General features: G+C 45.2%; 1 protein-coding gene across 1 annotated transcript in view; it reads right to left on the minus strand.

Annotated features, from left to right (window-relative positions):
* The window catches only part of LOC120988611 (probable N-acetyltransferase 16), an 84,499-nt gene that overhangs the window by 38,751 nt on the left and 28,495 nt on the right, over window positions 1-17,253 (minus strand). Inside the window, exon 2 of the mRNA XM_040416191.1 lies at window positions 10,095-10,319. Coding sequence (XP_040272125.1) covers window positions 10,095-10,319 — 225 coding nt within the window. The remainder of the gene's footprint in view (window positions 1-10,094; window positions 10,320-17,253) is intronic.

Consider the following 17,253-nt stretch of genomic DNA (forward strand, 5'->3'; position numbering starts at 1 on the left):
ATGCTTCACTTAGGACCCTATTCTATGAAGTAATGCCTATTGTTAGCAGTAGTCCACTTACAGTTGATAACATCAATGATCCAACAAGTTTGCACCCTTTAACTCGCAACCAGCTACTTCACCCTAAGTCTGATTACATACAGCCACCGCCTGACAAGTTCACCCAAGAGAATTTATATGCTAAAAGGAGATGGCGAAGAGTTCAATATCTATCAGAACAGTTTTGGAATAGATGGAGGAAAGAGTACTTAGCCAATCTTATGCTAAGAAGTAAATGGAAAACACCCAGAAGAAATGTCCAAGTTGGTAAGATAGTGTTAGTAAAAGAAGAAGATTTACCTAGAAGTCAATGGAAATTGGCCAAAGTTCTAGAAGTTCAAAAGGATGAAAACAAACTAGTAGGAAGAGTGTTGTTACAAATAGGAGACTCAAAACTTGACAAAAAGGAAAATGTCTCACTACTCCACTGAAGTTGGAGCGTCCTATACAGAAGTTAGTTGTTCTACATGAGAGTGATAAAAGACACTTGAAAGTTGAGAATATGATGGAAGATTCCTCAAATTCATGATCAAGTCCTACGACTAAGAACATAGAATTATAGGTAATTTTGGTGGGAGTGTAGCTGGCCAGCTGGGACCTGTCCTGGGTTGCTTATATAGCTTATATGTTTATACAGCTATAGAGATGGCCTTGCGGTTCGCCTGGCAGTCATTTCGCGGTGAACTTTGAATGTTCGCTGTTCACCGAACGGGCGAATATATGGCGATATTCGCGCCCGCCATATTCTTTTACATTGTGAAGAACTTTGACCCATGACACATCCATCAGGTGGTACAGGACAGCCAATTGAGACGTTTGAGCACATGGACATACCCCATACCTTATAAATAAACCTGATCTGGCCGCCATTTTACATTCAGTCTTTTGCCAGTGTAGGGAGAGGTTGCTGTGTGGAGCAGGGACAGGCTGTTAGGGACACAAAACGCTAGCTAATAGGGCCAAAAAATACCTTTTAAGGACTGGTATAGGTGTGCTATCGATAGGTGTGACTTACTGAGTGGTGTAATATACCTATAATATACTTTCTAACATAGAAAGTATATTATAGTGCAATTGTATTGTGCAGCAGTTGTGTGCGGTTCTGCTACGATACTGCAGCTACACAGATTGCCAAATGCTATTGAAACAAATAATTTCTACTGGTGTGATTAGCCAGTTGCTCCCCCCAAAAAAAAGATTGAAGCAGGGGTGCTATATGCCAATAATATACTTTCTTTATAGTGCATTTAGGTAATGCAGCATTTGGCTGTGGTTTTGCTGCTTTACCGCATCTACAGAGAGTGAAAAACACTATTTAAAGAAATAATTTCTACTGGTGTGATTTACCAGTTGCCCCCCCCAGGTGAAGGTGACGAATCCGATGATGCAGTGGCGCTGGATGTCACGTGGGTGCCCACAAGAGACTAAGAGGAGGGGAGTACAGAGGGAGAGACGGAGCAGCAGATAAGGAGGAGAAGCAGGCAGAACTTACAGTGCACAGGAGGCAAAAAGCAGACTGCTAATGTATATGGAACGAGCCATCCACCATGCAAGGTCCCATCTGGTGCTCCCAGGACGCCGGCACATGGCTCTGCAGTGTGGGCTTTTTTAAACGTGTCCACTACTGACAATAGTGTTGCCATCTGCAGCCTGTGCTGTCAGCACATAAGTCGCGGTAAGCCCAACACTTATCTAGGGAGGACCGCTTTAAAAAGACAGCTGTCCTCCCATCACCGAGCCCAGTGGGAGCAACACCGTCAGAACCCACAAAGCCACACTCCCGTCACTCCTGGTCCTGCCTCTTCTCCTTCTCTCTCCTTCTATTTGTCCTCCACTACACCTTCCACCGTGCCGTCGTTGCGTTCATGCAGCAAAAGGCAGGCCTCCTTGCCCCAAATGTTAGAGCGAAAAAAGATGATGACGCCGGATAACCCTCTTGCTCAACGGCTGACCACTGGCTTGTCAGAACTGCTAGCCCGCCAACTACTGCCATATAAACTGATGGACTCGGGGGCCTTTAGAAAATTTGTGGCCATAGAAACACTGCAATGGAAGGTCCCCGGACGGAAATATTTCTCCCAGAAGGGCATCCCAGAGCTATATGGCCACGTTCAGCGGCAAGTGAATGTATCTCTGACACACAGTGTCGATGCCAAGATACATCTGACCACAGACACGTGGTCTAACAAACACAAATAGAAATGAATATAAACTTTATTATAGTCTCAATACGAGACAAAATACAGTAAAATACAGGTAAAAGACAATGTAATTGTGGATGGAAACAGACTCGGACTGGCCCACAGGGGTACAGGGGAATCCCCCGGTGGGCCCCTGGGTAAAGTGGGCCCCTAGTCTCCCACCCTCTGCACAAGTGGCACATAACACATTAGACTTTTTGCACTACATACATTTAATCAATGTACAGCACCTCCACCAGCCTATGTTCAAATAAAAAACTTGTTCGATTATTTATTATATTTGAAAGTATCCGTATGGTGGGCCCCCAAAATAAATTTTAGGGAAGGTACATAACTTTTACTGCCCACTGGGTGAACCTTCTGACGGCCGTCAAGCATGCAACCCGTGGCACCCATGTAGATTTGGTTACTGCCACGGATTGCATGCAGGCTTGCCTCTTCTTCTACTCCCCCTACTCCATCCTCCCTCTCCTCCTCGGCTGACTCCTCCTTTTCCGCTTCTACTGTCTCTTCTGCTGCACCCCCAAGCTCCTCAGAACCTATACGATGTGCCAGGTGAGAGGTTGCCATGCTGTGCTGCGTCTGTTGTGCCTGGAAGCCAAGAGCTACACCGATCCTGCACTCCTTTCAGCTATGTGGTCACAGGCTGATCAGTGGCTAACCCCCGTTCAATTTGACAGTTGGTAAAGTGGTGTGCGACAACGGTGCCAATCTGCTGAGTGGCTGAAACAGGGCAAAAGGACACACGTGCCGTGCATGGCACAAATCCTGAACTTAGTCGTGCAGCGATTCGTTGCCAAATACCCTGGGGTCCAGGACGTCTTGCAGCAGGCCAGGAAAATCTCTGGCCATTTTAGAAGATCTTACACGGCCATGGCTCGCCTTGCTGACATTCAGCGGTGACACCACCTGCCCGTCAGACGTCTGATTTGTGACTGCCCGACGTGATAGAACTCCACCTTGTATATGCATGATAGGCTGCTCCAGCAGAAACGTGCAGTTAACGACTATCTGTATGAACTCTACGGCAGGACAGGTTCTGGGGAGATTGTTTTTTTTTTTTTTCACCGCGCCAGTGGCTGCTCATGCGAGATACATGCAGACTTCTGCGGCAATTTGATGAGATCATCAAACTGGTCAGTCGCAGCAAGGGCGCCATCAGTGACATCGTACCGTATGCCTTCTTTCTGGAGCGTGCATTGCGTCGTGTCATTGATCAAGCCGTCGAGGAGCAGGAGCAGGAAGATAAGGAAGTCGCAATCCTGGATGAATTCCCAGGGGGGGCTACTCCATCTGAGACAAGTCAACCACAGGAGTCTGAAGAGGAGTCAGAGGAGGATGGTGCCGTGGCAGAGGAGGAGGCAAGAAGAGCATGCTTTAAATGTTTCTGATATCCCTGGTGTTGTCCGTGGCTTGGGGGAGGAGAACGAGGACGACATTATCCTGGATGATGAGCAGGAGCCAAGCCACTCCACCGCTTCCAGTTTAGTGCAAATGGGGGCCTTCATTCTCCAGTGTTTGAAGAGGGACCCCCGTATAAAAAGCATAAAGGGCAAGGACCAGTACTGGGTGGCAACGTACTTAGTCCCCCGGTACAAGCACAAAATGGCTGAAATGTTACCACCATCACAGAGGGCTGGCAGAATGCAGCACTAAGCCTTGATTCAAGAAATGCTGTATTCTGCTTTTGAGGGCGCTGGCAGAGAAATTTCCACTCACAGAGAAACAGTTGCGGGTACCAATCCAACAGTGCATGCAAGAAGAGGGCATTTTGAAGATGTGTTGGTCACTTCGGATATGAGATAATTCTTGCAGCCAACCCATCGACAGCCGTCCTTCGAATCCAGCCTCAGGGAACACCTAGACCGACAGGTGACAGACTACATCGGGTTAACGGCTGATGTGGACGCTCTGAGAAGCGATGAACCCCTAGATTACTGGGTGTGCAGGCTTGACCTGTGGCCAGAGCTGGCACAATTTGCCATGGAACTGTTGGCTTGCCCCTCGTCCAGTGTCCTGTCTGAAAGGAAGTTCAGCGCAGCTTGGGGGATCGTGACCGATAAGCGCACCCGCCTTAATCACGACAGTGTGGACTACCTCACATTTCTAAAAATTAATGAGGCATGGATCTCGGAGAAATTCAACACATGTGACGAGTCGACCACGTTTGATTGAATTTCCTCATGACAGCCCACAAATATCCGCCACCACCCAGAACAAATCATGGTCCCTGTCTTAGGTAAATACAGTGGCATAAAAGGCCTTTTATGTCCATTGTATGTCTAATTTTTGTGGCCTGTACTGGCCAACAGTTACATATTTATCCTGTGACTGCCTAATGTACCTCCAGCCACAGAATCCAAAGTTCTTTGCTGTAGGGTAATGCCTATTGCCTAATTTTTGGGGCCTGTACTGGTCGACAGTAGAGATGTCCCGAACTATTCGCCGGCGAACAGTTCCTAATAGTTGTATTGCTAGAATATAAAGAAGATTGAGAATATAGTGCTATATTCGTTATATTCGTCTATTCTAGCAATACAACCATTAGGAACTCAGATCTAAGTTGTAATCACAATGCGATTAATACAGGTTATATTAATCTCATTTCGAATTCAACTTAGAGCTGGGTTCCTAATAGTTGTATTGCTAGAATATAACGAAGATTGAGAATATAGTGCTATATTCGTCAATTCTAGCAATACAACCATTAGGACCTCAGATCTAAGTTGTAATCGCATTGCGATAAATGCAGGTTATATTAATCGCATTGCGAATTCAACTTACCACACTCTGCGTCAACTACGTAATTTTCCATGGGAGTTTTGCCATGGATCCCCCTCCGGCATGCTACAGTCCAGGTGTTAGTCCCCTTGAAACAACTTTTCCATCACTACTGTGGCCAGAAAGAGTCCCTGTGGGTTTTAAAATTCGCCTGCCTATTGAAGTCTATGGCGGTTTGCCGGGTTCGCACGTTCGCAAACATTTGCGTAAATTCGCGTTCGCGAAAGGAAAATTTTATGTTTGCGACATCTCTAGCCGACAGTTACATTTTTATCCTGTGACCGCCTAATGTACCTCCAGCCACAGAATCTAATGTTCTTTGCTGTCAGGTAATGCCTATTGCCTAATTTTTGGGGCCTGTACTGGCCGACAGTTACATTTTTATCTCTAGCCACATAATCACACCCTTGGCTCACTTCTCTGCTTCGTACTGTGCCCCTCACCCAGTACAGTGCCCCATTATACCCTGCATTGTGCCCTCTTACCACAGTGCAGTGCCCCTAGTCATTCCCTGTACTGTGCTCTCTTATTCTCTTTTATCCCGTCATGGTATGGCGGTGTTATCAGGTCATTGTGCAGAGTTGTTTTCCGGTCAATGTATGGCGGTGGTATCCAATATAATACATAATTTTTGTGGGAATTTTTGCCAATGATCCCCCTCTGGTATATCACTGTCCATGTTGTGGGTCTATTTATGTACTTCTAGTAAGTGTTTGCGGGCTGCAAATATGAGCTGAAGTTTTTTCAGGTTTGCCTGCCATTAAAGTGAATGGGGCCCGCCGCAAACCATCTCGGCCGAACTTCATCCATTACTATACAGCTAGACGTGCCAATAGCCTTAGTGCAGTTCCTATGTTTATGTGTTAAAGACAAAAGCAGAGTTATTTACTGTGACATCATGTTTTGGATGTCATATAACTGTTATATTTTGTGTTCACAGAAGCAGAAAAGATAATATGCCTTTAAGATTCATTTTATAGTGTAAGGTAGGCTCAGTGACACAGCAGAAACAACAGAAAGTATAGTGTTAATCTGTTGTTGCTGGGCAGAATTCTAGACCAATTACAGCCAGCTTCTCAAACAGCAAGAGTTTTCACCAATCACAGCCAGCCTCACACACAGCCTGTCTGGGAATTCCTCCAGCTGCTAGCATCATTATTCACCAGAGACAGGAGCTGAAGAGACATTCACTCCACTGAGAGCTGAATTTTATGGAAACAATATAGGTATTTAAAACAGTTATATAATGTTCATATTGTTAGTATTGTGTTTAGAACTGTATACTGAACTAGATATATATGTGTTTACTTACAGTTCCACCAATTGCAACCATACAATTGCAAATACTAATTGCAAGCTACAAGTTGCAAGCATACAATTGCAAGCATTCAGATTCCATATTGCAATCCAAATTGCATACAACCATACCAGATCATACTCAACCAATCTGCAAATAGTCACTGCTAACTACATACTGCAAGTGAACTATTAGTTACTAGACCTCAGATATACCTCTCAGAGAGATCATAAAGTGCTTAAATAACTTAAAGTGACAGTACAGATACTGAAGAGAGAAATATATACACAATTTTATGTTGAATGACAAGATTGAACAGTTGAACCACCATCCTAATCATACCGCCATTTTGTGATATCTTTTCAACACGTGTTATGTACATGGACTATCTGCTGCGGAGGCGGTAGTGTTATATGAAGAAACGTTGAAGTTAATAAAGAAGTTATTTGAAGCATTTGGTGTGCTCTTTAAACCTACTGTTTCCATAGAACGGCGCTAGAGGAATTACAGAGTAATAGTCTGGTTAGACTAAAAGTCAGAGATATCAAAATTTTTCAAATGCCACAGCACAAAAGCCACTTCATAGTGCTGCACCTGCCACAAGGGTAGTGTCTAAAGATGGGAAGGACTGGGACCTCCTTCTGCCCTATCTCATGTTCGCAGTGCGAGAGGTACCCCAGGCCTCTACTGGGTTCTCCCCCTTTGAACTGCAATATGGCAGACACCCTCGCGGTCTCTTGGATGTGGCCAAAGAGGCGTGGGAACAACAACCCACTCCACATAAAATTTATATTGAGTATGTTACCCAGATGCAAGATCGAATAGAGACAGTGTTGCCTCTTGTTAGGGAGCATATAGAGGCAGCTCAGCGAGCCCAGAGTCAGGTCTATAATTGGCAGACTCGGGTCCGGATCTTTAACCCGGGTGATTGGGTTTTTGTTCTGGTGCCGACCGTGGACAGTAAGTTCCTGGCTAGGCAGCTAATCGAGAAGTTAGGACAAGCACGGTACTTTTCTGTTTTGGACTTCACAAAAGGGTACTGGTAGGTGCCCTTAACGGAGGCTGGCAAAGAGAAAACTACATTTGTCACACCTGAGGGGCTGTATCAGTATAAGGTGTTACCCTTTGGTCTGCATGGCACTACCGCCACTTTTCAGCGACTTATGAATATTGTGCTTTGTCCACATTGTCGGTATGCTACGGCTTACCTGGACGATATTGTCATCCACAGTAGCGACTGGGAAAGTCACCTACCCAAAGTGCAGGCTGAAGTGGACTCCCTTCGAATGCCTGGACTAACCGCTAACCTAAAAAAAATGTGTAATAGGGTTAGAGGAGACTAAGTACCTGGGGTATGTCATTGGGCGTGGAGTCATCAAACCCCAAGTAAACAAAATAGAGGCGATAAGAAATTGGCCCCGACCTGTCACCACTAGGCAAGTAAAGTCATTCCTGGGAATGGTGGGCTATTAGATGAGGTTTGGTCCCCACTTTGCTATGGTGGCCACGCCATTGACAGGGCTCTTGAAGGGACACAAGTGAGTGATGGTTCGCTGGGATGATCGGGCGGAAGAGGCTTTCTCCGCTTTAAAGTCTCTGCTTTCTCCGGGTCCCCTGTTTTGGTGACGCCTGACTTCAAAAGGGAGTTTATAGTACAGACCGATGCCTCCGAAGTATGCCTCGGTGATGTACTGTCTCAGGAAGTCAAGAAAGGAGGAGCATCCCATTGTCTTCCTCAGCCGTAAGCTCACCCCAGCTGAGACCAGGTATAGTATAGTGGAGAGAGAGTGCCTGGCTATCAAGTGGGCACTTGAGCCTCTCCGCTATTATTTGTTAGGGAGAAAGTTCCGCATGGTGACTGACCACTCCCCTATCAAGTGGATGCCCGGGTCACCCGATGGTTTCTGTCCTTACAAAACTTTAAGTTTTCGGTGGAACACAGGGCAGGCCGGTTACAGAGAAACACGGATGCCCTGTCCCAGGTACACTGTCTGGCGTGTGTGTTCACCCCCTTATTGTTGAGCACGAATATTCAAATACCGAATTGCTTGTGGGCCAATGAGAAGGAAGCAATATCAAGTTCACAACAATACTTAGTGCACCAATACAATAATCTGTAGTCAGACCTGCTAAAATGTGAAGTTGCACATAGTGCGATAAAATATTCTAACCACTGCCGATTAGCGCAATCGCGAATATATTGGAGCACTTGACTCTCTCTATCTGCATATAAAGCTATTCTAATGTTCTGTAGTGCCAAACATTTTCTCCAGTCTCAGGAAACTTATACTAGCTTGAAAAATTTAAAATATCAAATTTGAATACAGCCCCTGCCGCTCATCACTACCCAGCATCTGCTGCTGGGCTGATTTACAGCCATGTTGTCACGGCGCCGTCTAGGAGGCGGGCACGTCCGGAGCGCACGCGCATCATCAGTGCGTCCAGCATCACCCGCGCTCCTGATAATACTATGCGTGCATCTATCTGCATTCATGCTAATGGTTTTAGGGCTGAGCACCAAGCTGATCACTCGGTGCTCGGCTGTGTAGTCTGTGTGGAGTCATGTGACGCTGGCCACGTCACATGACCCCTCTAGCTCCCTATTTAAACAAGCAATCTGCTGGCCACAGATTGCCTGTTATTTAGGTTCCACCTGCGATTTTGTCTTTCCTGGCGTACTGACCCCCTGCTGAATTCCTGACGATCCTCTGCCTGCTCCTTGTGTACTTTGCTGCTCTCCTGGTATTCTGACCCCGGCCTCCTCCTGATGATTCTCTGCTGACTCCTTTGGTACTTCACGACTCTCCTGGTATTTATGACCCCGGCTTCTCCTGACTATTCTCTGCTTGCTCCATTTGCACTTTGTAGCTTTCCTGGTATTGACTCGGTCCTTTCACGTTCTGTTGTTTGTCTGTCTGTCATCCCTGCACTTATTCCAAGCTAGGGATTGCCGTCCAGTTGTCCCCTGTCATTAGGACTCGCGAGGCAAGTAGGCAGGGCCAGGGGTGAGGGTGGAGCGCAGTGGTCACTTCCCTCCCCCCTGTGTGTGTGTGTACGTGACCGTTACACATGTGAGGTGAAATACCGGACCGGAGTTTAAGTGCCGCTTCGGGTTTTGGCAGCACCTGGCTGTCCTTAAATAGTCAGCTGGGCTAAGCAGCTGAGTCTCTGTGTTGGGATCTGAGGTTTTGTCCTGGACTGGAGGGCTGAGAGCCATGTGCAGGGGGAACAGGCCCCCTAAAGCCTGCTGTGGACTACTGGAGGCAGAACTGCTAGCAAGGTGACTTGTGCAATATGAACTTTCCATAGTGTGTGAATTAACACCAAAGACTGTGACATGTTGTTCTGTGCAAATTGTACTGCCCATTTGTGTGTGAATTAACACCAAAGACTACAAAGTGACGTGTTGTTTTGTGCAACTGCCGCAAGTGTGAATATACACTGAAGTTGGAGTTAAGAACTTGTATTTTGCCTCTGTACTGCATCCGCTTACCCTATCTACGAGAGCGAAACCCCACACTATTTATAATTTTTTAACTAATTATGAGGCATTTATTGACTCTTGGACGCTATGGTTGAATCAGAAAAAAGTGAATGATCTAGATAAGTTTTTATCTCTCTGCTCAAGGGGATTATGGGGAGGAACACTTACATTGTGGGTTCTGCTTTTTTTTTCTCTTATTTCTGAAATGCCATTAAATAAAGAGTAAAAAAAATTATAAATTATTTTTTTTTTAAATTATAATAAAGAAATATAAAAGAAAGATTGAACCTACCTTACAGGTGATCATTTTGCATGTTTCCACCATAATAGATGGTGGATTCCCAGCTACAGCGGATCGAACTCTTTTAACCTCCGGGTGGTCAGAACGTATAACATCCCGGCAAAACATCCCAATCACTCCACCCACTCCACGTCTTCTCATCTCAGCAGCTACACGAATATCTTCCACCACAGCAGCAGTTCCATCATCAACCAGCATGAATGACTCAAAGCCCACCTGACGATTCATAAGGAGAAAAACAAGATGAGCATAGAATAGGTCATGGAGTTTCTGCTCTAAGATCTGACCATACAGGAGGACATACAAGCAGTACATATTTTATCAACACATCTTCAACTTTCTAGTATACTTTGTGTTTGAATTCCTTTTGACAGTGAATGGAAACATTTTTTTATACACTGCTCAAAAAAATAAAGGGAACACAAAAATAACACATCCTAGATCTGAGTTAAATATTCTTCTGAAATACTTTGTTCTTTACATAGTTGAATGTGCTGACAACAAAATCACACAAAAATAAAAAAATGGAAATCAAATTTTTCAACCCATGGAGGTCTGGATTTGGAGTCACACTCAAAATCAAAGTGGAAAAACACGCTACAGGCTGGTCCAACTTTGATGTAATGTCCTTAAAACAAGTCAAAATGAGGCTCAGTAGTGTGTGTGGCCTCCACGTGCCTGTATGACCTCCCTACAACGCCTGTGCATGCTCCTGATGAGGTGGCGGACGGTCTCCTGATGAATCTCCTCCCAGACCTGGACTAAAGCATCTGCCAACTCCTGGACAGTCTGTGGTGCAACGTGACGTTGGTGGATAAAGCGAGACATGATGTCCCAGATGTGCTCAATTGGATTCAGGTCTGGGGAACGGGCGGGCCAGTCCATAGCATCAATGCCTTCGTCTTGCAGGAACTGCTGACACACTCCAGCCACATGAGGTCTAGCATTGTCTTGCATTAGGAGGAACCCAGGGCCAACCGCACCAGCATATGGTCTCACAAGGGGTCTGAGGATCTCATCTCGGTACCTAATGGCAGTCAGGCTACCTCTGGCGAGCACATGGAGGGCTGTGCGGCCCTCCAAAGAAATGCCACCCCACACCATTACTGACCCAATGCCAAACCGGTCATGCTGGAGGATGTTGCAGGCAGCAGAACGTTCTCCACGGCGTCTCCAGACTCTGTCACGTCTGTCACATGTGCTCAGTGTGAACCTGCTTTCATCTGTGAAGAGCTCAGGGCGCCAGTGGCGAATTTGCCAATCTTGGTGTTCTCTGGCAAATGCCAAACGTCCTGCATGGTGTTGGGCTGTAAGCACAACCCCCACCTGTGGACGTCGTGCCCTCATATCACCCTCATGGAGTCTGTTTCTGACCGTTTGAGCAGACACATGCACATTTGTGGCCTGCTGGAGGTCATTTTGCAGGGCTCTGGCAGTGCTCCTCCTGTTCCTCCTTGCACAAAGGCAGAGGTAGCGGTCCTGCTGCTAGGTTTTTGCCCTCCTACGGCCTCCTCCACGTCTCCTGATGTACTGGCCTGTCTCCTGATAGCGCCTCCATGCTCTGGACACTACGCTGACAGACACAGCAAACCTTCTTGCCACAGCTCGCATTGATGTGCCATCCTGGATAAGCTGCACTACCTGAGCCACTTGTGTGGGTTGTAGACTCCGTCTCATGCTACCACTAGAGTGAAAGCACCTCCAGCATTCAAAAGTGACCAAAACATCAGCCAGGAAGCATAGGAACTGAGAAGTGTTCTGTGGTGACCACCTGCAGAACCACTCCTTTATTGGGGGTGTCTTGCTAATTGCCTATAATTTCCACCTGTTGTCTATCCCATTTGCACAACAGCATGTGAAATTGATTGTCACTCAGTGTTGCTTCCTAAGTGGACAGTTTGATTTCACAGAAGTGTGATTGACTTGGAGTTACATTGTGTTGTTTAAGTGTTCCCTTTATTATTTTGAGCAGTGTATTATCAGTAGTGTTGATCGAGCACCCGAGCACAATAGAAGTCTATGGGAGAACCAGAGCATTAAACCAGGCTCCCCCTGCTCTGAAGAGGGGAGGGTGCCGGGTCCTACTGAGGTCTATGCAGAAGATTGCTGTACAGTGGGGGAATCCTCCAGTGTGAGTCAGCGCTTAGGAGTCCCTGCTCTGACTCCATATATAGCTATGTCCATATATGGAGTCAGTGCTTGGGGACAGCAGTGTATATAAATCTAATTTAGCTTCTATTTCTGAAATGTTTCTGCCAGGATTTGAACTCACAACATTCTACATTAGAGGCAAGAACCTTAACCACTCAGCTATAAAGCTAAATAATAAACTGTCAGAAAAACCAAATAGTAATTTCTCATGTAGTAAGTATTCCTATACAGCAGAAGTGTCATTTTTTATTTAACCGCAGGTTACCGTGTAGCTGTATAGATGAGTGGTTAAGGTTCTTGGCTCTAATGTAGAAGGTTGTGAGTTTAACCACCTCAGCCCCCAGTGCTTAAACACCCTGAAAGACCAGGCCACTTTTTACACTTCTGACCTACACTACTTTTACCGTTTATTGCTCGGTCATGCAACTTACCACCCAAATGAATTTTACCTCCTTTTCTTCTCACTAATAGAGCTTTCATTTGGTGGTATTTCATTGCTGCTGACATTTTTACTTTTGTTGTTATTAATCGAAATTTAACGATTTTTTTGCAAAAAAATGACATTTTTCACTTTCAGTTGTAAAATTTTGCAAAAAAAACGAGATCTATATATAAATTTTGCTCTAAATTTATTGTTCTACATGTCTTTGATAAAAAAAAAAAAATGTTTGGGTAAAAAAAAAATGGTTTGGGTAAAAGTTATAGCGTTTACAAACTATGGTACAAAAATGTGAATTTCCGCTTTTTGAAGCAGCTCTGACTTTCTGAGCACCTGTCATGTTTCCTGAGGTTCTACAATGGCCAGACAGTACAAACACCCCACAAATGACCCCAATTCGGAAAGTAGACACCCTAAGGTATTCACTGATGGGCATAGTGAGTTCATAGAACTTTTTATTTTTTGTCACAAGTTAGCGGAAAATGATGATTTTTTTTATTTTTTTTTTCTTACAAAGTCTCATATTCCACTACTTGTGACAAAAAATAAAAACTTCCATGAACTCACTATGCCCATCAGCGAATACCTTGGGGTGTCTTCTTTCCAAAATGGGGTCACTTGTGGGGTAGTTATACTGCCCTGGCATTCTAGGGGCCCAAATGTGTGGTAAGGAGTTTGAAATCAAATTCTGTAAAAAATGACCAGTGAAATCTGAAAGGTGCTCTTTGGAATATGGGGCCCTTTGCCCACCTAGGCTGCAAAAAAGTGTCACACATCTGGTATCTCCGTATTCAGGAGAAGTTGGGGAATGTGTTTTGGGGTGTCATTTTACATATACCCATGCTGGGTGAGATAAATATCTTGGTCAAACGCCAACTGTGTATAAAAAAATGGGAAAAGTTGTCTTTTGCCAAGATATTTCTCTCACCCAGCATGGGTATATGTAAAATGACACCCCAAAACACATTCCCCAACTTCTCCTGAATACGGAGATACCACATGTGTGACACTTTTTTGCAGCCTAGGTGGGCAAAGGGGCCCATATTCCAAAGAGCACCTTTCGGATTTCACTGGTCATTTTTTACAGAATTTGATTTCAAACTCCTTACCACACATTTGGGCCCCTATAATGCCAGGGCAGTATAACTACCCCACAAGTGACCCCATTTTGGAAAGAAGACACCCCAAGGTATTCGCTGAGGGGCATAGTGAGTTCATGGAAGTTTTTATTTTTTGTCACAAGTTAGTGGAATATGAGACTTTGTAAGAAAAAATAAATAAATCATTATTTTCCACTAACTTGTGACAAAAAATAAAAAATTCTAGGAACTCGCCATGCCCCTCATGGAATACCTTGGGGTGTCTTCTTTCCAAAATGGGGTCACTTGTGGGGTAGTTATACTGCCCTGGCATTCTAGGGGCTCAAATGTGTGGTAAGGAGTTTGAAATAAAATTCTGTAAAACATGACCAGTGAAATCCGAAAGGTGCTCTTTGGAATGTGGGCCCCTTTGCCCACCTAGGTTGCAAAAAAGTGCCACACGTGTGGTATCTCCGTTTTCAGGAGAAGTTGGGGAATGTGTTTTGGGGTGTCATTTTACATATACCCATGCTGGGTGAGAGAAATATCTTGGCAAAAGACAACTTTTCCCATTTTTTTATACAAAGTTGGCATTTGACCAAGATATTTATTTCACCCAGCATGGGTATATGTAAAATTACACCCCAAAACACATTCCCCAACTTCTCCTGAATACGGAGATACCACATGTGTGACACTTTTTTGCAGCCTAGGTGGGCAAAGGGGCCCATATTCCAAAGAGCACCCTTGGGATTTCACTGGTCATTTTTTACAGAATTTGATTTCAAACTCCTTACCACACATTTTGGCCCCTAGAATGCCAGGGCAGTATAACTACCCCACAAGTTACCCCATTTTGGAAAGAAGACACCCCAAGGTATTCGCTGATGGGCATAGTGAGTTCATGGAAGTTTTTATTTTTTGTAACAAGTTAGTGGAATATGAGACTTTGTAAGAAAAAAAAAAAAAAAATCATCATTTTCCACTAACTTGTGACAAAAAAAAAAAAAATTCTAGGAACTTGCCATGCCCCTCACGGAGTACCTTGGGGTGTCTTCTTTCCAAAATGGGGTCACTTGTGGGGTAGTTATACTGCCCTGGCATTTTCCAGGGGCCCTAATGTGTTGTAAGTAGGTAAATGACCTGTGAAATCCGAAAGGTGCTCTTTGGAATGTGGGCCCCTTTGCCCACCTAGGCTGCAAAAAAGTGCCACACATGTGGTATCGCCGTATTCAGGAGAAGTTGGGCAATGTGTTTTGGGGTGTCATTTTACATATACCCATGCTGGGTGAGATAAATATCTTGGTCAAATGCCAACTTTGTATAAAAAAATGGGAAAAGTTGTCTTTTGCCAAGATACTTCTCTCACCCAGCATGGGTATATGTAAAATGACACCCCAAAACACATTCCCCAACTTCTCCTGAGCACGGAGATACCAGATGTGTGACACTTTTTTGCAGCCTAGATGCGCAAAGGGGCCCACATTCCTTTTATGAGGGCATTTTTAGACATTTGGATCCCAGACTTCTTCTCACGCTTTAGGGCCCCTAGAATGCCAGGGCAGTATAAATACCCCACATGTGACCCCATTTTGGAAAGAAGACACCCCAAGGTATTCAATGAGGGGCATGGCGAGTTTATAGAATTTTTTTTTTTTTGGCACAAGTTAGCGGAAATTGATTTTATTTATTTTTTTCTCAAAAAGTCTCCCTTTCCGCTAACTTGGGACAAAAATTTCAATCTTTCATGGACTCAATATGCCCCTCACGGAATACCTGGGGGTGTCTTCTTTCCGAAATGGGGTCACATGTGGGGTATTTATACTGCCCTGGCATTCTAGGGGCCCTAAAGCGTGAGAAGAAGTCTGGAATATAAATGTCTAAAAAATTTTACGCATTTGGATTCCGTGAGGGGTATGGTGAGTTCATGTGAGATTTTATTTTTTGACACAAGTTAGTGGAATATGAGACTTTGTAAGAAAAAAAAAATAATTTCCGCCCAACTTGGGCCAAAAAAATGTCTGAAAGGAGCCTTACAGGGGGGTGATCAATGACAGGGGGGTGATCAATGACAGGGGGGTGATCAGGGAGTCTATATGGGGTGATCACCCCCCTATAAGGCTCCATTCAGATGTCCGTATGTGTTTTGCGGATCCGATCCATGTATCCGTGGATCCGTAAAAATCATACGGACATCTGAATGCAGCCTGACAGGGGGGTGATCAATGACAGGGGGGGTGATCAATGACAGGGGGGGTAATCAATGACAGGGGGGTGATCAGGGAGTCTATATGGGGTGATCACCACAGTCATTGATCACGCCCCTGTAAGGCTTTATTCAGACGTCCGTATGCGTTTTGCGGATCCGATCCATCTATCAGTGGATCCGTAAAAATCATGCGGACATCTGAATGGAGCTTTACAGGGGTGTGATCAATGACAGGGGGGTAATCAATGACAGGGGGGTGATCAGGGAGTCTATATGGGGTGATCACCACAGTCATTGATCACGCCCCTGTACGGCTTTATTCAGACGTCCGTATGCGTTTTGCGGATCCGATCCATCTATCAGTGGATCCGTAAAAATCATGCGGACATCTGAATGGATCTTACAGGGGGGTAATCAATGACAGGGGGGTGATCAGGGAGTCTATATGGGGTGATCACCACAGTCATTGATCACGCCCCTGTAAGGCTCCATTCAGATGTCCGTATGCGTTTTGCGGATCCGATCCATCTATCAGTGGATCCGTAAAAATCATGCGGACATCTGAATGGAGCTTTACAGGGGGGTGATCAATGACAGGGGGGTAATCAATGACAGGGGGGTGATCAGGGAGTCTATATGGGGTGATCACCACAGTCATTGATCACGCCCCTGTAAGGCTTTATTCAGACGTCCGTATGCGTTTTGCGGATCCGATCCATCTATCAGTGGATCCGTAAAAATCATGCGGACATCTGAATGGATCTTACAGGGGGGTAATCAATGACAGGGGGGTGATCAGGGAGTCTATATGGGGTGATCACCACAGTCATTGATCACGCCCCTGTTAGGCTCCATTCAGATGTCCGTATGCGTTTTGCGGATCCGATCCATCTATCAGTGGATCCGTAAAAATCATGCGGACATCTGAATGGAGCTTTACAGGGGGGTGATCAAAGACAAGGGGGTAATTAATGACAGGGGGGTGATCAGGGAGTCTATATGGGGTGATCAGGGGTGATCAAGGGTGATCAAGAGTGATCAAGGGTGAATAAGGGGTTAATAAGTGACAGGGGGGGGGTGTAGTGTAGTGGTGCAACATATTACTGAGCTGCCTGTGTCCTCTGGTGGTCGATCCAAACAAAGGGGACCACCAGAGGACCAGGTAGCAGGTATATTAGACGCTGTTATCAAAACAGCATCTAATATACCTGTTAGGGGTTAAAAAAATCACATCTCCAGCCTGCCAGCGAACGATCGCCGCTGGCAGGCTGG

The sequence above is a fragment of the Bufo bufo genome, chromosome 1, assembly GCF_905171765.1.
Source record: "Bufo bufo chromosome 1, aBufBuf1.1, whole genome shotgun sequence".
Lineage (NCBI taxonomy): Eukaryota > Metazoa > Chordata > Amphibia > Anura > Bufonidae > Bufo > Bufo bufo.